General features: G+C 37.2%; 1 protein-coding gene across 1 annotated transcript in view; it reads right to left on the reverse strand.

The window, feature by feature from the left end:
* LOC139729674 (rap guanine nucleotide exchange factor 2-like) overlaps positions 1-19,815 on the reverse strand; it is a 129,363-nt gene that overhangs the window by 25,462 nt on the left and 84,086 nt on the right. Inside the window, exons 8-18 of the mRNA XM_071640600.1 lie at positions 7,877-8,137; positions 7,240-7,312; positions 5,986-6,122; positions 4,843-4,928; positions 4,145-4,263; positions 3,267-3,367; positions 2,545-2,709; positions 1,871-1,978; positions 1,129-1,200; positions 629-760; positions 341-449 (exon numbers count right to left, since the gene is read on the reverse strand). Of these exons, the coding sequence (XP_071496701.1) occupies positions 341-449; positions 629-760; positions 1,129-1,200; positions 1,871-1,978; positions 2,545-2,709; positions 3,267-3,367; positions 4,145-4,263; positions 4,843-4,928; positions 5,986-6,122; positions 7,240-7,312; positions 7,877-8,137 (1,363 nt within the window). The remainder of the gene's footprint in view (positions 1-340; positions 450-628; positions 761-1,128; positions 1,201-1,870; positions 1,979-2,544; positions 2,710-3,266; positions 3,368-4,144; positions 4,264-4,842; positions 4,929-5,985; positions 6,123-7,239; positions 7,313-7,876; positions 8,138-19,815) is intronic.

The following is a 19,815-nucleotide window of genomic DNA, read 5'->3' on the forward strand; positions in this document are numbered from 1 at the left end:
CAACAACAACAACAAAAGCAGAACAAGAAAGAGGCAGGATCTCATCAAAGGTCTCTAGACTGTTAAATACTTTTGCATTCCAAACAAACATTATCTTGCCATAGCATAATAGTACACTACTTTTATGTCCATTAATATTTTGAATTTCATTCTCCATATATTCCAAAAGGCAAAATCAAAGCGTCATTTACAAATGTTATTTGTAGGCAAGAAATGTTCTGCTACAAAACTTTTCCTTTTTGAAATAGCCATGCACTACTAAACATTTTGTGTTCCACAATCTACGGCAGTTAATATTCTGAAATGCGCTAAAATCATTGATATGAATATACAATCTTACCTAGAGTGTTATATTTGACAATGATACTGAGATGTGTTGTTCCCTTTAAGATCTTCTCTGCTTTCTCATTGGTCACATGCTCAAAGTTGTGTCCATTCACTTCCAAAATCTGGGGAGGAAATGCAGAAATTTCACATCATCAGACAGAGGTGACAAAAGATGATAACCATTAGAGAGAAAAAAAAAAGAACAAAAATATGATAAATGACACCCAAATATATTCTACAGGATCAATAGTTTGGACAAATATTAAAGCTGTAAATATTCATTTGTGCTATGGTTGCTTACCTGATCTCCTTTCCGTAAGCCAACTTGTTGAGCCTTGGATCCCTTGTCTACTTTGGAGATGAATATTCCCATCTTCTTTTCCCAGCCTCCTACGATGCAGAACCCTAATGATGATTCTCTGTCAGACCTCGCCTGTACACCAACACAGGGGAACCAAATAACATCATTTAGGTGCAATGAACACTAACATCCCTTGTCTTTCTTTTGTATTTTCTTGGTTTCATTCATTTCTACACAAGTGGCATCATGCAATGAATTTGTATCAAAGAGAATATAATGTACAATTTAAATCATACTACCTAACAATATAAGTTTGTGTGGTATAAAGAGAAAATTAAAAACAGATGCATGTCATCATATAAGCCTGTTTTAGTGAGGTATAAGTACATCAGAATTAAAACAAGGGTGACTTCTGTCATATGCCATTTTATCAACAGTCAACAGAATATCTGAAATCTTAACGCTGGAGAGGAGAGGAGAGAAGACACTGGTCAACTCACCAAGACGACCGTCCTAGGCTTGGCCTTGGCTGCCCCTGCTATATGAAGCAATCTCAGCTGACCACTCATGTTCTGGAAAAAAGACAAACAGACCATCATTTCATCATTCAATTGCTGGAGCAGGAGGGACTAAAATGAACTCCACCTAGGATATCTATTCAAGGCTTGCAGGAATTCAGCTGGTGTCACAAATTATAACAAACCTCAATCGCTGAATAGACCAGATTATCTATGAAATACTCATTCTCTTGAAAATGGTAAGAACACGCTTATGGAAACATTAGGAGTGGGCAGGCCCTTTTCAGGGCCATGTATGTGCCCAAGAAAGAATATGTCGTGCACTGTGAAGCCTTCTACTACTGTATCAAACCTCTCATTCATATATGCTTAACTTAGTGGTAGAAATGATTGAATAAAAGTGAACATTTAAAGACTTCAGTATTCAGGATAAGGTCAAAGTCTCATGCCCCCATTCATCTCGAACACATGGTATTCTTTACATCTACAACTTGCAACTTCTACAACACTTTTTAAAGTAAACAATATAAGTGCATGTATCAAGTGAAATTTTGAGGACTAGAGTAATGCATCAATGTGTGGACAAATAAAGCTTGTTGTTCTTTCATCAAATAACTCCTTTTTCTCTGACTAATACCAATGTACACAATAATATCCTGTCACATCCCCTTTTACTATATATGATACTCTCTGAAAACGTTGACTCTAACAGAAGGTAGCATACCCCTTTCTCCAGGTTGTCCTCAAAATCTTCCAGGAACTCAATCATGTCTGGATTGCTCTCAAAGTCGTTGTAGTAGTTATTGACCCACAGCAACACCACCCTGGTAACCTGGAAAGTTAAATGCACAGGGAGTAGATTACATAAAAAAGGGTAGAGTTTCATTGGGTAGGCAATGGCACGGCAGGTTGGTATATGATTCAGACATTCACTCCTAATGTAACCAGTCATGTGAAGGTGGAAATGGATACAATGCCTCAAGGACAGTGACGAATGGGAACCAAGTAATTTCTGTGTCAATATTTATACATAACTACAATTTCCTACATAAGGCATCTCATGAATTTTGGTCAGCATTAGATAAGCTACAGCTTCAAATCTTAGTTTTACATCTTGTATCATCACTGCTGTGAATATGGTATACTGTGAAACTGGAAATCTGTTGCCAGATACTGCAAGTGCATCATGTTATAGAGAAGTACTTCTGAAATCTCCACTGGATTCCTAATATTACATGTTTTTATAACATCCTCAATCATATGATGATCTTAGGATATCAAAATAGTTCCAAACTATTCAAGTACGATGAGCAACGTGGATATCTACAATTACTTCAGAGAAAACTGTCTGATATCTCCTCCATTTCTGCTTTAGAGTGCAATATTCGAGTCATTTACCTTGTCCCTCATGTCAACATCATGGAACCAGTGAAGCAGACAGCTACAGATATTATGAGGACTGTCCATGTAGGTACGATATGTCATAAGAAAGTCCTCCACGTAGGTAGGATCCACTGGAGAATGATTGGCAATCAGATGGGAAACTAGTCTTTCAGCAGTCGCCTGTAGAGGGAGACAAACACACAGACAGAAAAACAGTAAGCATCTTGGGAGTGACCTCGAAGGTTACTTGCTCTACTAACTCACTCTACTAACTTTCAGTGTATCTTTGACTTGCAAGTGCAAGATTAATAAGTATTGGTATAGACTAAACTGTAACAACATACACTGTACATCAACCTTATGAATCATACCGAAATTCTCAAATCTTCACTACTACAGGGCCCTATTTCATAAAAGATGTTAGGATGGCAACTCTTGCTGGAATGGCAACTCCTAATAGCAACAGCCAATCAGGAAGCTGGATTCTTGTCGTTACCGTGACAATTGTCGTTCCAGCAAGAGTTGTCATCGTATCGACCTTTTATGAAATGGGGCCCAGGTGTATATTCATTCACTTAATGCGGCAAATAGATATGACACATACTTCTGATCTCTCTGATTGCATACAAAGTGAACTTTGACCTTTCTTTGAACAAGTGTCTTGTCATGTAGAAAGGAATAGAAAGAATGCACTTGTCATACAAGTTGAAGTAGACTGGTGTATTATCCCATCTCACCTTTATTACTACATGACCCAGGCGCCTCTCATCGAGAACTCTGTGTTCAGTCACCATCACTAGCTGGCCGTCTTCAGTGATTCGCCGTATATTTTCTTCACCTGGAAATAAATAAAGCCACATTTCCACCAATTAGTCTCATCTCAAAATGCTAAGTAAGAGACAAAAAAGACAAACCCTCTGTCCTTCAACTTCAGACAGGTAGTACTGAAGTGAAGAAGAACAATGGAGACCAAATCCATTCATTGCCCAAAACTGAAAATGAAAGTATGAAATGAGGTGTGTCGATCTCACACATCTTTTTTTACAAAGCCTCATATCACTAACAGCCTTACATCTATTGATATCCAGGATATGCTGTCATGGCGACTGCATCAACTTCCGTTGGGTGTGTCCTTATTCGATAGAAATAAGTAGACATGTGTTGTAACATGTCTTTGTACATGTATGACAAAAATTTCATAGCATTCACATTTTTCACTTCGGAAAGTGGAATTGATCACAGCAAAATGTAATGCTCCATGCAAGTAACTATAAAAACCTTTGAAGACAAAATTAACATATATCTAGGAGAAAAGGGTGATCTGTAACACTGGCTTTTATACACAAAAATGTAGGAGTCTGCTTTCTTATTACCTGAATATATGCACATGATATCTTTTTGAAAACATATATCTCAATTTATTGTTCTCATATATGAAAGCACAAATGAATAAATAAACATTTTTTTCTTTTGAATATATTGGATATCGTCCAATTTTCGCCATATATGAAGATTGATCCGCCAAGCATCCCAAATGCCAGACAGATTTCAGCTCAATGTTCAACAAAGTGTGAAGTAGAGGGTATCACAATGAAACTATACAAGTTTGACTAACCCTGTGTTAATATTCTGTAGTAGTGCTCCTGAGCTATGCAGACAAATTGACAATCATCCACTGTGGTTCTCATGGTGCCGGAGTGTGTCTGTTTATCCATCGTCGGACGGACACCAAAACTACAAGGAAGTGGGATAAAGGATCGGTCTTCACATCAAAGCAAACAAACGATAGTAACAAACACGATGTCATCAACATCATCTGTCTGTAAAGACTCATGCTGTCCTTGTATCAACCTAAAATACATTAATATATCAATATGTGACACATTAGACAGACTAACAAGAGTGATATATCGTACAAAAAACTGTAACACTGAACCAGCAAACCTATTGAAGGCAGGAAGGGGGCTAAACCCAAATGACATAATTTTAACGACAGCCAAAACGAATGCCCTCATATTAGAGTACAAATTTCATGACAGTTTTGCCTAGACTAATTTGCACTTTAATGTTATTGTACACCTCTAGCATTTAAATTGATTATACTGAAATACATACATGGAGAACTGTTGGTTGAACTGATTTGAAAACAGTGACAGAATGTCATAGATCTCATGATAAGGTGTCACACAGAGGTCATTGTCTTGCCGAATGTATGAATCACTAATTTTATTCATTCATTTTAAAATGTCACATGACGTCATGTCACTATGCTCGCCTGATCAATGGTTCTCCAGATATCATTCTTCATCTTACCTGTCCCCAAGATGTAGCTCCTCCACCTCCCCTCCTGGTTTGGTCACCTCCACATGACCATTCAAGATGACTGACCACGAATCGAGCTGTTCCAGACAGGAAAAAACAAGTAGGCGGAGAACACCAGTCTTTTAATCATTATCAAAACCTGATAGCATCTAGTTCACTCATTGATTATGCCAACATGTAACAAATTACTTCAGTTGCCTGGCAAAAATGAAGTCTCCGGGTAGAACAAGAGAGGGACCAATTGTTGCAAATACATAAGCTTGGTCTTTCTGAACTGTTAGTGAAATCATACTGATGGGGGTGGGGTTTAGGGGCTAATAACCTGTAATGCTGGGTTACCGCTGTCGTCCGATCTGCCAAGCACCTCGCAAAAGGCATAGATTGTGGAATTTTGTATAGGTCTATCATTGGATTGAAATCATGGTCCTAAATGTGGAATAATCGTGGTGATTTTATCAGATCTTGAGGTTAGTCCTGATTATCGCATTGATAACATGGAAAATGTCTGGACAGCTTAAAATGCGATTGCCACAACTGACCTCAAGATCTGATTAAATCACCACGATAACTCTGCAATTAAGATTGATCTTGGCACAAACTGTGATAGACATAAACAAAAATATTTCCCTCTAAAACCTCTCAAAGGGCATTCCAGGCAATTTATATAATTTCACATCATGTACTACATAAATTAATAGTGCCATGTATAGATATGTGGAGTTTACTGTGGTCCTTGAACAGATAAACCAACACTCTGAAAGCCCCAAAACATAATACACTGAAAAAAGGATGATAAAGTAAGAGGTTCATATATTCCAGTAATGAAGCAATGTCATTTGATTATAATGCCACTTGCTTTGAGTTTACCTTTGTAGAATTATGTATGCTTTCTCCCTTTCTGCTGCTTCTTTGAGCACTGAATCATGTATATTGCATGACATGTCATCATTCATGTTCACTGTTGTGAATTTTGAATATGTTCTTATTCTTCATCCCAATCTTTATAAATTCTGAAACTCTGTACCCAGCATAACCAATTTATAGATGTTCAGATGCAAAAGTCTGAAAAGCATCTGGAACTCTCCCTTAATATAATTCTAGTTTCCTGAAGGAGTCCATAAAGGATTCCATTACCTCTTCACCATCCTTCATGACCACTGTCCCTGCCTTGCCCACCACAGCAAAGACCATGACAGAACACAGAGCCCTCCTCACAGACATCGTCACGTTGGCAAAGGCCGGCAGGTGTCGCATGAAGTCCAGCAGCAGTTCTGGGAAAGATGGAGAATAAATGCCAGAATGTCACACTATCTCTCATGATTTCTGTTAATAGTGCGGGTTTGGAATATGTAATTAAATAAACGAATGCTTTGTGTATTACAGTAGAAAATTTGCATATCGTCGCTGGGGTGACAAGTCCTTGTGTCTCAAATCTTGGTGGAAACGACTTTTTGGATTAATGGTCAGATAATCAGTTAAGTGATGTCCTGTCCAAATCCTAGCTGTCTTACCCAAAAAATGAAGCTACCAAGGTATGTCAAAGGAAAGGCTGTCCCATATGATATAGTGCTTCTCTCTTTTTTTTTTTTTTTTTTTTGCTCTCCTGAACATTTGACATTTTGTAGATATGAGGTCTTGTCACCCAAGCAACAATGTGAATATTTTGGCATAAGATATTGGACAAATATGCTTTTGTAGACAGGCCTTGAAGGAAGACATGCATCCACCTTGTACACATAAATCCTTTTTACTTTACATGCCATGGGGTTTGAGACTGGTCTTGGAACAGGAAGAGGTCTGTTTTAATTCATACAATGAAGACAAAAAAAAATCATGTTTTTTCTTTCACCATGATATCACATTCTTTAACCATGATATGTTAAACCTTCTTTAACCATCATTTTCTTTAACCATGACATGTTAAACCTTCTTTAACCATCATTTTCTTTAACCATGATATGTTAAACAGGTAAAGGTTCTCTCTCATTAGTATGGATCATCGGAGTCTGGAGACGGGAAACGCAGCTAGTTGGCAGCTAACTCCATGTCTCATTGAAATCAATGACACCAGGTGTTCTGTCTTGCAAACACTCCATGGCTGGGTAACATCATTTCCTCTTTTCAGGATACTCTGTGGTTTATAGCCAAATCTTCACATGAACAGAGTCACAGTCCTTCCAGAAAAGTTTGGCTCTTTCACATAATGACAGTAAGGAGTTGTGTCACAAATAAAATATTATGAAATCAACCAAATACAGTTGTTCTTGTTATCAGGATATGACAGACTGCATACAGTATCTTGCTGGGTCAGTTCTTGACAAGATCCTTGAGATTGCTACTGGTAATGAAGTATGACACGAAAGTGCCATCTACCCAAGAGAAACTTACCGATTTCATCTTCTGTTCGGTGCATTGGGTCCTTCTCCAAGCAGTCTCGGACCAGATCTCGTACCAAAATAGACTGTATAAGGCAAGATTGGATGTGAAGTGTTAACAATGTGTGGTTATGAGTCTCAAATCTATTAAGGTATATTCTTCAAGTTGATTGGCAAGCATTATAGTTATGACATAACGCAATGCAAAATACAAGTTGTTACCGGGCTGACATCTTAATGCTCAATGCTGACTTACTTTAACAAAACTGCTACCCAGGGAACACAATCACTGTAAAGCAAATATCATCTCCTACCATGCCCTGAAACATGACTAAAATGTGACGTTAATTGTTCAAACAGAGTAAGCTTTTACTTATTTATCCTTGGGTACTTGTACAGTGTATATTAAATTTGATGAGAAGAAATTTACCACCAGGAGTGGGACATCACTGATACACTTATTTATTCATTCTCATTTCATAACTATCATTACTATTGGTTTTCTGTGCTTGCGAACTGCCAAACTTGTAAAGAAACATGCTACAGTATTGACCAATTTTGACTGACAATGTTCTTTTTCGACAGAAATGGAGACTTGTTTGGAGGATCTAATCATCATTCCAGGCTCCATCCCAAGATCCCATGCTCACCCCTGACTCGCTGGACTCCTCCTCATCTGAGTCCACAGTACTCTCCACCAGTCCACTAAGGTCCAGGTCCTGACCCTCCGTGGCAGAGTACAGGTCAGAGAAGCTGCTACTCATACTGCTGTGCATTGAGCTCCGATCCCCACTGCTCATTGTGTGAGTTGGCGTGTTATGGGCGGAGAGCGCCATCAGGTGGCGGGGATGAGGGTCGGGGTTGGAGTCCATGATGATCTGCACATCATCTAGGTCCTTTTTGTTGTATTTCTGGAGAACAAAAAGATTACACTTGATTTAAATGAATGTGAATTTGTGGTTCTACATGATATCACACTCACTGCAACTATACTGAAAGTGGTAGAGGATTTTCTTCAGCTTTGTTTTGGAGGGAAGAAGGGATATTTTCTTGAAAACATGACCTTTGAAGGGTAGTGATCAATTCACTCCTTCTACTCCCTTCACTCAAAAAAGGACAAAAACATAATGAAACCGAAGGAAAACATGGATCCACTTGATGGTGCTGATCAAGTTGAATACACAAGAATCTAGCACAAGAGTCAGCCGTGATCATCTTCTTTTTTAATCTTTGAACAGCTTGTGTTTCTCCAACAAAACTGATACTTCACGAGAGTTTACTCAAATATTGCAATTGGCCAAAAAAAAAAATATATATGATAATGAGTGAAGAAAAGGAATGATATAGTGAGTGAGCTGCACAACATGAAGAACTGCTCTTTAAAACACTGTTAGTGTGAACACATCATCAAAATCTTTCTTGATAATTGTTAGTTCACTGAAACACAAATCATAAGAAAGACTGCAATCCAATACAAGTTGTTGGTCAAAGAATAAACAAATAACTCTGCAGGTACACTTTCATATATTGGAAATTCTCAAATGGGGAAAATGGGAGGGAGAGGTTACACAAAGAGGAATCAAATCAAGGGATTCAAAACACTCAAGTAGTTAATGGTGTTGTCATGGAAACTCAACATGCATATAATCTCTATTACTTTTAAAAGAATCAAACAAGTATGTCTGGACATATGATTATTTGTGAATCAAAAGTTAATATCCATGTCTAAGTAGGCACACACGCTGTACAATCAGCTTGAAATACCAGTGTATTGTTTGTAGTTGGAATAAAGTCTATTGAGTACACACTTCATTACAATCAAAATTTGTGCTGTCATTCATTGGGTGTGGCATTTTTGGAAGATTTCATACCTACAATAAATGTCTCTAACAAAAGAAAAAGGTGGAGCTCTGTAAATTGTTCCACTTCTTTTCAGATTGCAAAAATGTGCACCTATGCATATTGGGTTCTTTTCACTTTCTTGGACGTGTCACGAACTGTTTACTCCTGTTACTGTATAGCGAGTTTGCAATGCACAGAATCAGACCTTTTCTGAAATTGATTGACAATTCCTTCCGAATGAAATGAACATGTTTGTGTGTAGATAGCTGTAATGTTACCAATGACTGATACCTGCTTTTTCTGAAAAGATATAATCACCAGTCTACATAAAAACCTTGCTTTTCGTAACTTGAAGTGTGATTTGTCTATTCATGAGTAATAATGATTTGTATGCAGTTTTAGACATAATAACATTTCTCAATGATTTCTTGGTATTTGAAGGAATGATGTTACAGTGAGAGAAGAAAGCCCTCAAACAGACCTTTTCTGTCACTTAAAGAACATGTCAGCTTTTCTCAATCCCCAAAATCACCCACTTCAATGGTGCCATGCAGTTACAGCTTTAAGAGCATACAATTCATAATTATCAGTCAGCCCAAATATCAACAAGCCATGACAACACGCAGCCGCATATATGGTAAGAGTACATTAAACATGCAGTGATATAAATACAGACATGCAGTATAATGTTGCGTTACATACAGTATCACATGCAGCAGCCCTTTTTCTTGTGTCCTAGTCCGTGATATCGTGATAGAAGATATTGCCATGCACACGCACTGAGACAGACCCTATGCATCTTAATCTGTGACGATGTTTTACACATCCTACATTTGAAGGACACTACACGGATTCCGATCTGAGGCCATCCATAAAATGGTGCGATCCTGTCAATGTGAAAAGGTCATTTGCACCCTGATCTATCGCAGCCCCCCTCCTAAGGGTAGGCTGCAAGAGCCATCAGCCACTAGCACTATGTATGGTGTGAATAATAGTCACAGAGACAAGGATTTAGTAGAAATAAGGGTACATACATGTACATTGCACAGGTATTGGTTTCAGGATGAAATGTGGAAGAAAAAAAAAAACACCTTTGGCTAATTCATGATTTGATAAGTAAGGCAGAATATAAAACTGAAGGGAAACTCTGTGGAAGATTGTCCTGATTAGAACTTTTCTTTTACACTCAACATTTTAACTTTGGCTTAAACTGTATTATATTGAGCAATTGTGTTTGGAATTCTGTGCACCGGTACTGCCATGGTCTTTATTGTTGTTGTTGTTGTTGTTGTTGCTGCTGCCATGGTCAGATTTGTTGTTGTTGTTTGTTTTTTTAACTTTTCAAGCACTTCCTGAGAACATGTTTTGTTTTGCAATCATAAAGATATATAGCTGAAAAATCAAAGTTGTACATAGTTTGTCCATCTAACTGAATATAGCCCTGAATAAAGAATGAAGATGGCTCTTTTTGTGGGATGCTCATTGTGAAAGGGGAGTCCACAAACTGTGCATTTTTTACTGGTACCCTCACAACACTAGCAGAATCCTAGGAATAGGAATCCTAATACTCTACATGCACTGGTCAATAGCAACTTGGTCATGTTGGTATGGTTATACTGAAGAGTTTGTAAGTAGATCTGATAAAGCTTTACATTGCAAATTTCCTAATCTGACTGATACATGGCCAGAGGAGAAATGAGGTATATTCTTTACTGAAAGTGTACATCTCTTGACCAGACAGCTGGTTATCTCATTTACCATCATGATGATTATTTTATGTTTCACATCGATATCCCATCACAAGCTACAAGCTATCAATCTTCACTAACTCTTAACCAGCTTTATCTGTGTTGTTTTGTTGTTTTTATGTGCATTATGTATGTATGGTATGTGCGGTATGCATCTGTGTGTGTGTTACATGTGGTTACTGATTACTTCCTCTAGCAAACCACTGCAGTATAAACTGTCCTTACAACGAAGGAAATGACCCTTGATTACATTAGTGTCACTTCAAAGTCACAAAAACACAGCAACGACAGATTAAGTAATAAAATGTAAATAGATTATCACAACTTAACTTGAAATTAGGTGATTTACAACACAGTCTGCCTGTCCACTAACCTAATATCAACATATTCTGTATGTCACTGAATAATATTGCTCGGTTTATTTTCTGTTTTATCATTAGCTTGATCAACACACCTTTTTTTTTTCTATACATGAACTTAGATCCCAGAAGACTTGATATAGTCCCACATGCATGAAAAAACAAACAACTAATCCTCAACCATTAGATATCTTGAGCACTAACTGATATACCCAAGGCATGAATCAATGAAATTCCTGACAAAAACTTGGCAAATATTAGGTTGGGCACAAACTAAAATGATCATCAGAACCCATTTTAAGCATTCCACCACAGAGTAAATGTCATACTATAGCATGAAATAAACACATACAGCAGGTTTAAAAGGTCTTTCAAGACCGACTGACTTCACTGAACTGAGCATTCCAAAGGGTGATTAAATACAATGTAGACCTTGATTCCCAAGCCCAAGTTTTATATCATGAACATACACCCTGTACCTATCAAAGTGTAAGAGTCACATGGACTCATTAATAGAGTGTAAAAGTCATACTGTAAAAGTGGAAATTTTCGCGGTGTTGAAATTTTTACGCATTTCGCGCAACCAGAAGCTAGCACGAAAATAAAAGCATGCGAATATTTTTGCATGCCATGTGTTCCCGTAGTCAATGTCTTGATTCTGCGGAATTAAAAACACGCAAAACTCTTCTTTCCGGGCCAAGCGCGAAAAATAAGTCGCGCGAAAATATCCACTTTTACAGTAATGCAGTCATGTAGATAATACAGTAGGGTATGGAGAAAGGGAAAATTCAATCATTGTTTAATAGTTGTGCAACAAGACAGGGTATTCATTTTTGTGCAAACAACCAGTATAAAGCGCAACACATCAAACTTTTCTCCCCAAATACACAAGAGGTGCAAAATTAAACTGAGCAGTAATTTCACATACAGTATTCACAAACAACACAAAGTGCAGGAATTTCTTTCGCCATGCATACTCACATGGAAGTGTTCGGATTCAACAAATTTTTGTTTGTTTTGGTACACCGATCGAGAAGCGTGCACGAAAAATCATATCGCGTTGAAAGCAGAGAAACGCAGCATGGTCAAAGGAGAGAAAGAGACAACAACAAGAAAACCAAATATCATTATTCAAGCACTACAATGTACAAGTTGTATGTGTGCCACATCATACAGAGAAACAAAAAAAGAAGCAACAATGGGAGAATTTCCCTCAAGTGAAAGCAATAGCTGTCTGAATGAAAGAATAAATATCACTGAAAATCTTACCAAAGTTCTAACTCTTTGAAAATGAGTCTAAAATCAACACGAAAACTGCTTGTGCTTCAGCAGTATGTCTCACTTGCTCAGGAGATCAACTCCCACAAAAAAAGACTTTTTTTTTTTTTTTTACACTTTGCGTGAAAAATACTAGAATGTGTGTGTGTTGGAAGGGGGTGGGGATCTTACATAACGTCTTTGATATCATCGAGATATGATATCATGCCATGACTGAGAATACTGCCTCTGGGCTATAATATAAACTGATTTGTCAATTGATTATTCTGATAGTCCTATTATCAAACTTTGCTCAAATCTCCAGTGAGCTGATGCCTTTTCCTCACTCCTTTCATTCAAAGTATCTTTTTCATTGGGGTATACTCTCCTTCATCATCATCATGCACATCAATAATTACAGCCACTTCATCTTTGATCTTTTCTCTTACTGATAAACAACATAGAATGCTATTACAAGACTACAAGACTTGGAATAACACTCCATGACAAGAAGTAAAAACTCATAAAAACTGCAAAAACAAAATAACATTTATTTCCATGTCACACAAGATATGGTATAAGCACAATGCGAAAGCCACAGATATATATCGTATGAGAAGACTTACAGGGACCCCAAGGCAGGAGCAAGCAGGGAGGGAATACATGACAAATATTTCATCATTATTGGAAACAAGAAATGAAAACAACAATAATGCAAACTTTCATGGGGTGATGGTCATTCAATCTAGCAACCACTGTCTATGCCTAAAAGCTTTCTTTGACTGGTGCATGCAGCACTAGGACACACCTGGGTTTGAATACTTCGGGAGGGCATGGTGATTATTTTTTAAAAAAAATCTAGTGCAATGACTTCGGAGTGAAGGGAAGGACCATGCTCATATGGTTGATGATAATTTTTGATATACAATGTATTAGGATTGTCAGCATTAAACAAAACCATTTAGCTGATTCCCACATCATTCTTAAACAGAGACATAAATCTTAATCTTGATCAATATCTCTCAAAGTTCTCAAGCGACACAATAAGGCCAAAAAAAAAAATTGTTGCATTGGCGTGACCCGCCCGACCCTGAAAATTCCGCCGACCCCATGTTTTTTTATTATCATTTTTTTGCTATCGATATCAAATATCTTGTTGATTGCGATCGCGATCGCACAAACCCGGAAGTGGAAACGGCTCTGGGGATATCGGATGTACGAGGGAGAGATCTAGCGCCTCGCATAAGCCTTCCTTGATCAGTACGTCATCTGTTTCCAACACGGACACGTACTCTAACAAGATTTATTCAGTGTATACGTAGCATTCAGACTGCGATGTATTGTGCACAGTTTTGCCATAGGTTTCTTGTGTGGAGAACTTACACGAATCTGTATATGTGGGACTGTAATAGAGATCGCCGTGTGCGATGAAAAGATCGTACATATGGGTCAATTTGCATCTATCTTATCTAAGTCAAAATAGTAAAATATGAAGTGAAAACATTCAGGATAGAGATTTCAACATCTTTAAATTCTGTGAAGGGGTATAATTCCAGTAATATCGGCCTCATAAATGATTTGTAGAATAGATGAACACAGCACATTCGGTGCAGAAGTTGTAACTGTTAACTGAGCTGAGCACGAGTTTTACACGTAAAATGCAGGTAGCAAAAAAAAAAAAAAAAAAAAAAAAAAAAAAAATCCGCCCGACCGACCTATTTGAAAATCTCATGTTACGCCAATGCAACAATTTTTTTTTTTGGCCTAACCTTCAAGCTTTATTCACAAGATGCCTAAATTGAGTGGAAAAGGTCATGATCACCTCTAGTGCTTTTGGAATAGAAATAAGTTAAATACATACATCAACGCTTCTCTGGTAAAAATCACAACAAACTGTTGGTACAGGCTGTGACATATTGCAAGTTGCTATCAACATACAAAGTATGTCCATGTATACCACAGAAGAATACATTATGAAAATAATCCACTAGAACTAAGCACTTCATTTTCTCTGAAGGATGTGTACATCACACATCTCGATATCAAGATATTCTATAATGGAATAAAGATATCTCTGTTGGATAGAAATGGCATTCAGTGGAAAAAAGAAATATGCTTTCTTGCAAGACAGTTTACTCGGACCACAATACAGCTGGCCTCGGCACACAAAGGGAAGTGTTAAAAATAACTACTTTAAGATAAAAGTGGATCAAATAAACATGTATATTGTGTCTGTCTGCAACAAATAAAATTTATGATCTTCATTACATGACATCTGTTTGTAACATGCCTGTTATACTCAAGCACAAATTCTTACTTATACAAGTTCTCAACAGACTGCAAACCTTTTGTTGTATCATGTTACACTAGTGTGTCTGGGCACGTTTTCTACCACTATGAAATGTGAACCATACATGGCACCAATCCGCCTCGGCAGCATACATTCTTGCTGGTAAGCTCACATCTAATATTCCTATTACAGCCTTTCCCTTATACAAACCCAAGGACCACTGGTTTGCTTTGCATAAGTCATTAAAGTGCAATTCAACACCATGTTCACATCGGCTTTAATAAAAGATTGAAATCAACTACAGGAAATGGCAGTGCCTTCATCAAAACTGGACTCAAAACTAGAAGCCCTGGAGAGTACACACCTCTGACAAGGCCACATGGTCACTAATACTGTCGAATGCTGCAAGCATCTTTTCACCAAGTTCTGGATCTGGATCATCACCAAGAACTAATCACTGGTATCACTTCTAAGTGCAAACATTTAAACATTATTAATATTCCATAATTCAATTATTTCTATAGTCTCCTGTCCTTATTTATCTGATTTTACTCGACTAATCACAGCCAAATCAAACAATGTGTGGAATTGCATTAGAAGTTTACAAGACAACTACACATATTCCTACTTTAATCTTCCCAGCTTTCCCCCTTCACTCACTCTTCTATTGGAAATCCCATCACGCATAACAAACATAACATTGGGAGATCAAGCATTTGTATGTGCAGTCCATATACGTAGAGCAACTCACCATTAGAGACAAGAAATTCAACAGCCATATAAGCATTTAGAATAATTTCTTACTTTCTGTTCTTTTCTGTCCAAATGATTGTATTACTTCAAGCTTGTCACAAGCTCTTACAGCAGCACATTCAAATATGTATGTACAATTTTTGTGCTTTTTTTATGATTATGATTAGATTCTCTTATCCTCTCTTACACTTGAATTCTGGGATAGAAAAGATGACAATCTAACTAAGCACTGTTTGGTGGAGAGTGCATGGTAATTAACTGTTATGAATAAAGCTGTGATGTCTACACAACAGATCAGTGAAGATTGAGCAATATTAGTAATGTATAAATACGGTCTACACCGTTTAAATGACAGATATCAATATAGAGTGGTTGGCAATTGGGGCCTCATGTAATTTACTTGGGTAAATGATGGTTGTGATGCATGATTTTCCCCCCTCATGTCCACATATGAATAACAGCATGATTTCCTTTGTTTTGGAAGGGGAATTAAAGGCCTTTACTCTGTCTTGGAGCATACAACATAACATTACGTATCTGATATGTTTGAAGGGAGTCGTAACAAGGACACATAACTCTTGCAAGAAAATGCACAACTGCAGTACTTTAACCAATAGCTCAATTCTCAGGGCGGTTTAGCAGGGAGCAACCCACATGGCAACCATACAGCCACATGACCAAACAACTTTATGAAATGCCTGTTTTTTATGTGGACGCTATTTCTGATAAAGTGCTGAATTAGAATGGGGTGCATATTTTTACCTCCACCAAGGAGGTAAAAAGTTTGTTTGTTTGTCCGTGTGCAAAATAACTCAAAAAGTTGGGAATGAATTTAGATGAAACTTGCAAGAAAGGTTGAGAATGGCACAAGGAACAGATGATTAAATTTTGGTGATGATCTGGAAATTTTTATGGATATTATGAAGGATTTTCGATATTTTGGTAGGTAGGGTCAATGAACTGGGGAGTTGCGCTGCACATTTTTTAGGTTTTCATATGTGCACTACAGTGCGTGCTCTAACTGTGAGGTGCGCTGTGCAGTTGAGGGTTGATGACGTAACAAAAGGCTTCTATATTGGGAATTCAGGCCATTTTTAACATGCATACGTATCCAGGGTTTGAAATCACTGATCTCTATGGAAGAACAAGACCAGTAGTAGAAATATTATAATGCCAGAAATATTAGCTGCTTGGAGGAGGTCTGCGCTCTCGGAGTGCTTCTCTAGTTCAAAATATATCTGTTTTTAATAAATTACTGACTCTCAAATGATAATAATTTTCTTAATCTTTAATTTTACTACAATATTTTTGGACCTTTGACTTCCCTTTTGTTCCTGTTTAAAAAAAAAAAAAAATCTCTCCATGGGAAGGGTTCTTCTTCTACATAAGACTGAATATGAATGAAAGCATGGTACAAGTCTACTTTACAATGAAAAAAAAAACAACTTTGATGGTACTGCAAGTACATACGTCCATAACACTGTGGTACATTGTGACTTTGAGATCTTTAGTGACCTATTAATGTATTAGGACAAATATCATTATGAAACAAAAATCAATGATGTCAAGTCACTGATGCACAATGGCTCATATGTTACTCTTCTTCTGATTCATTCTTTTCTTTTACCTTCCTTCCATTCTTTGACTATGTCTATGACTTTATTGAATTCATGTCCTGTAGATCACATTACACAATCTGTTTCAGTATCGATTGAAGAACAGGCAGCACGTAGCAGCTTGTCTACAAACGATACGCTACTGCTGCTGTCTGATTTTTAAATGCAATACTTCCCTTCAGTATTATATAATAATCTTGATTTGTCCAGTTGTGTTTGAGCCAGCAGAAAATGCCAGACATTCAAAAGAAGTCTACTTTGTACAGGAAAAATTGTTGAAACGCTAAACGCGACCAGATTGCTAAAAATCAAAACAATTTTAGTGCATAATGCACACATTGAAGAAAAGGAAACATGATACAAGATGGATGGTGCAGTAAAGGCTTGTGCTCTGTGTTGTATTTGTGCTACATGTAGACCAGCAGTAGGAGAGGGAGAGACATAGATCATATGTCCGTCTTGTATTGTTGCAGGTAGGTATGTGAATGCCTTCCTCTATCAGGAATACCAACCTTGTTAAAACAACATTGCAGTATTCTTGGAGCTGATAGCAGTTTTGGTAGAGAAAACAGTATCTTACCTTCTCTGCAGTAGACATATATAGTACTAGAATTAGGGAAAACAATCTTTTCCATGAAACATACACCATTTTTAGCAAGGAAAAACAGTTATTTAATCCGGCAAGAAGTAACAGTTATAGTATTTCTGCTCTATCACATATATTTGATGTCCTCGTTTGCGGCTCTTCTTTCCCCCGGAGTAGGAAACTGCTCTTAGATAACACCGTTATCTGCCTTGGCGTTAACCTTTTGATCTTGGTGTATATTTGTGTCTGTTTTTGGGTGTGGGAGTTGTTGTGAGGTAATAAGCTCATCGATGCTCTTAGAAATCCACTGAATAGGCAGATCACGTCACACGGATGTACAATATCTGACACTGCTGTTTTTGGTGACATCTAAGTACAGGTAACGTGATGCGGATGTTGTCAGGACTCTAGAAGGGAAGTGCTCACATTTTCTAAAAATTAAATTGTAGATTTCAGTAAAATCCAGGAATTTATGTCTTCAAAGTACTTGTTTTGATATTATTCTTTAGTGTTTGTATGTTCATTACCACACCCCCCCCCCCCACACACACACACACAAAAGAACAGTTGACAATCTGAAGTATTTAAGAGTCCTATAATGTATGATAATGCTAGAGGCATATGATTTCAATGATAGTAGATTAATCCTGGTAAGAAGTACATTGTCAGACAGAAAGAGACTAGTGGTACTAGAATGATGTAAAGAATAAAACTGTAACGCAAAAATTTCATCTGTTGAAGTATGATATCTTTTAATAAGATATCACCATCATTGCTTTATGACACTATTCATCTAAACCAGTTTATTTTGACATGGCAGAAAAGAAGCCATACCATTACATATCTTGTGTGAACATAAACAAATGAGTTCTTCTGCCTGCGTGCAATATTAATACAGAACTACCACAACAATAACAATCACTTTACATCTTTACATACTCCCTTTTTCATTCAATGTTGATGAAGCACCCTCACCATACAATGCAGCAGAACAAGGAAGGAAATTACTTTTTCAAGTACATCATCATGGTCATTGCAAAATCAAAACCAAGTTATAGGACATCTCTCCTCTCTCTCTCTCATGGCTCTGTGTTTCTCTGTCCCAGTTGAGTCTCGTCTATCCCTACGCCCTTTTATTTGGCCACGCTCATTAGATATGGCCGTAGAAAGTGAGAGTAAGTGTGAACGGTCCATTTGTTGATTCAGCAATCCGATACGCGTCCCCTCACACATTTCCTACTTCCCCTTTGCTGTAAGATAGCATTCCCGTCTAAGTCTCATGTACATGATCTCACCGTGTGACCAGGAGTGTGTTAACTAGCCTACTGACAACTAATGCAAAGAGAATGTGGACTGAATGAATTAATACACACATACATTCTCCAACAATGCTGTTTATCTTTGAAACAGAAGTTCATTATCCTTTCCACATACTATGTAACTTAAGATGGTTGTAATGTTTTATTTGTAATAAAAATAACTCAGAATATCAGCATGGCATCAGTATAGCACACATAAGCCTGTACCATGGTAGTTTAACATTTCTTAAAGGACTTATAACTGGAGAACTATTCTAGGGATGTAACATGCATTGCTCTGTTTCATCACACCATAGCATTCAAAATATGAAGAGACAACTTTAAAAGCATCATTTTGAATACTAATCAAATTGATATCTCAGTTGTCACAAAGACATTAAACTTTCAATATTTTACCCAAATACACAATCAATGTTTGTTTTCCTGCTAGTCTACATGTGTTTACAGTGATGATTCCACTTTAACATGGCTACCAAATGTAGTTTCTAATCAATGAGATATAAACCTTAGAATCAACATATTTCAAACCTCATGTATATGAATTTAATGAAATCTATAATACCTGATATTACTGAGGGTGTATTTAATTAGGAAGGAATCAAATTATAAAACTTTCTTTCCTTGATGTTATGATTCTAATTCAATATTTTCCACCACTTCATTGAAGAGTAAAGAATGTATAACAATCCACTGCATGATAAGGATTGAATTGCTCCCACACGAGAACATAATCTAATGCATGGCTGTACACAACCCATCCATCGTACGAAACATGCCAAATTGATCTTATCTGGCCCAAATTTAATCTTCCAACTACTC

This window comes from Diadema antillarum, unplaced genomic scaffold (genome assembly GCF_040938485.1).
Source record: "Diadema antillarum isolate AM-2024a unplaced genomic scaffold, OU_Dant_1.0 seq00000248_RagTag, whole genome shotgun sequence".
Taxonomy (NCBI): Eukaryota; Metazoa; Echinodermata; class Echinoidea; order Diadematoida; family Diadematidae; genus Diadema; species Diadema antillarum.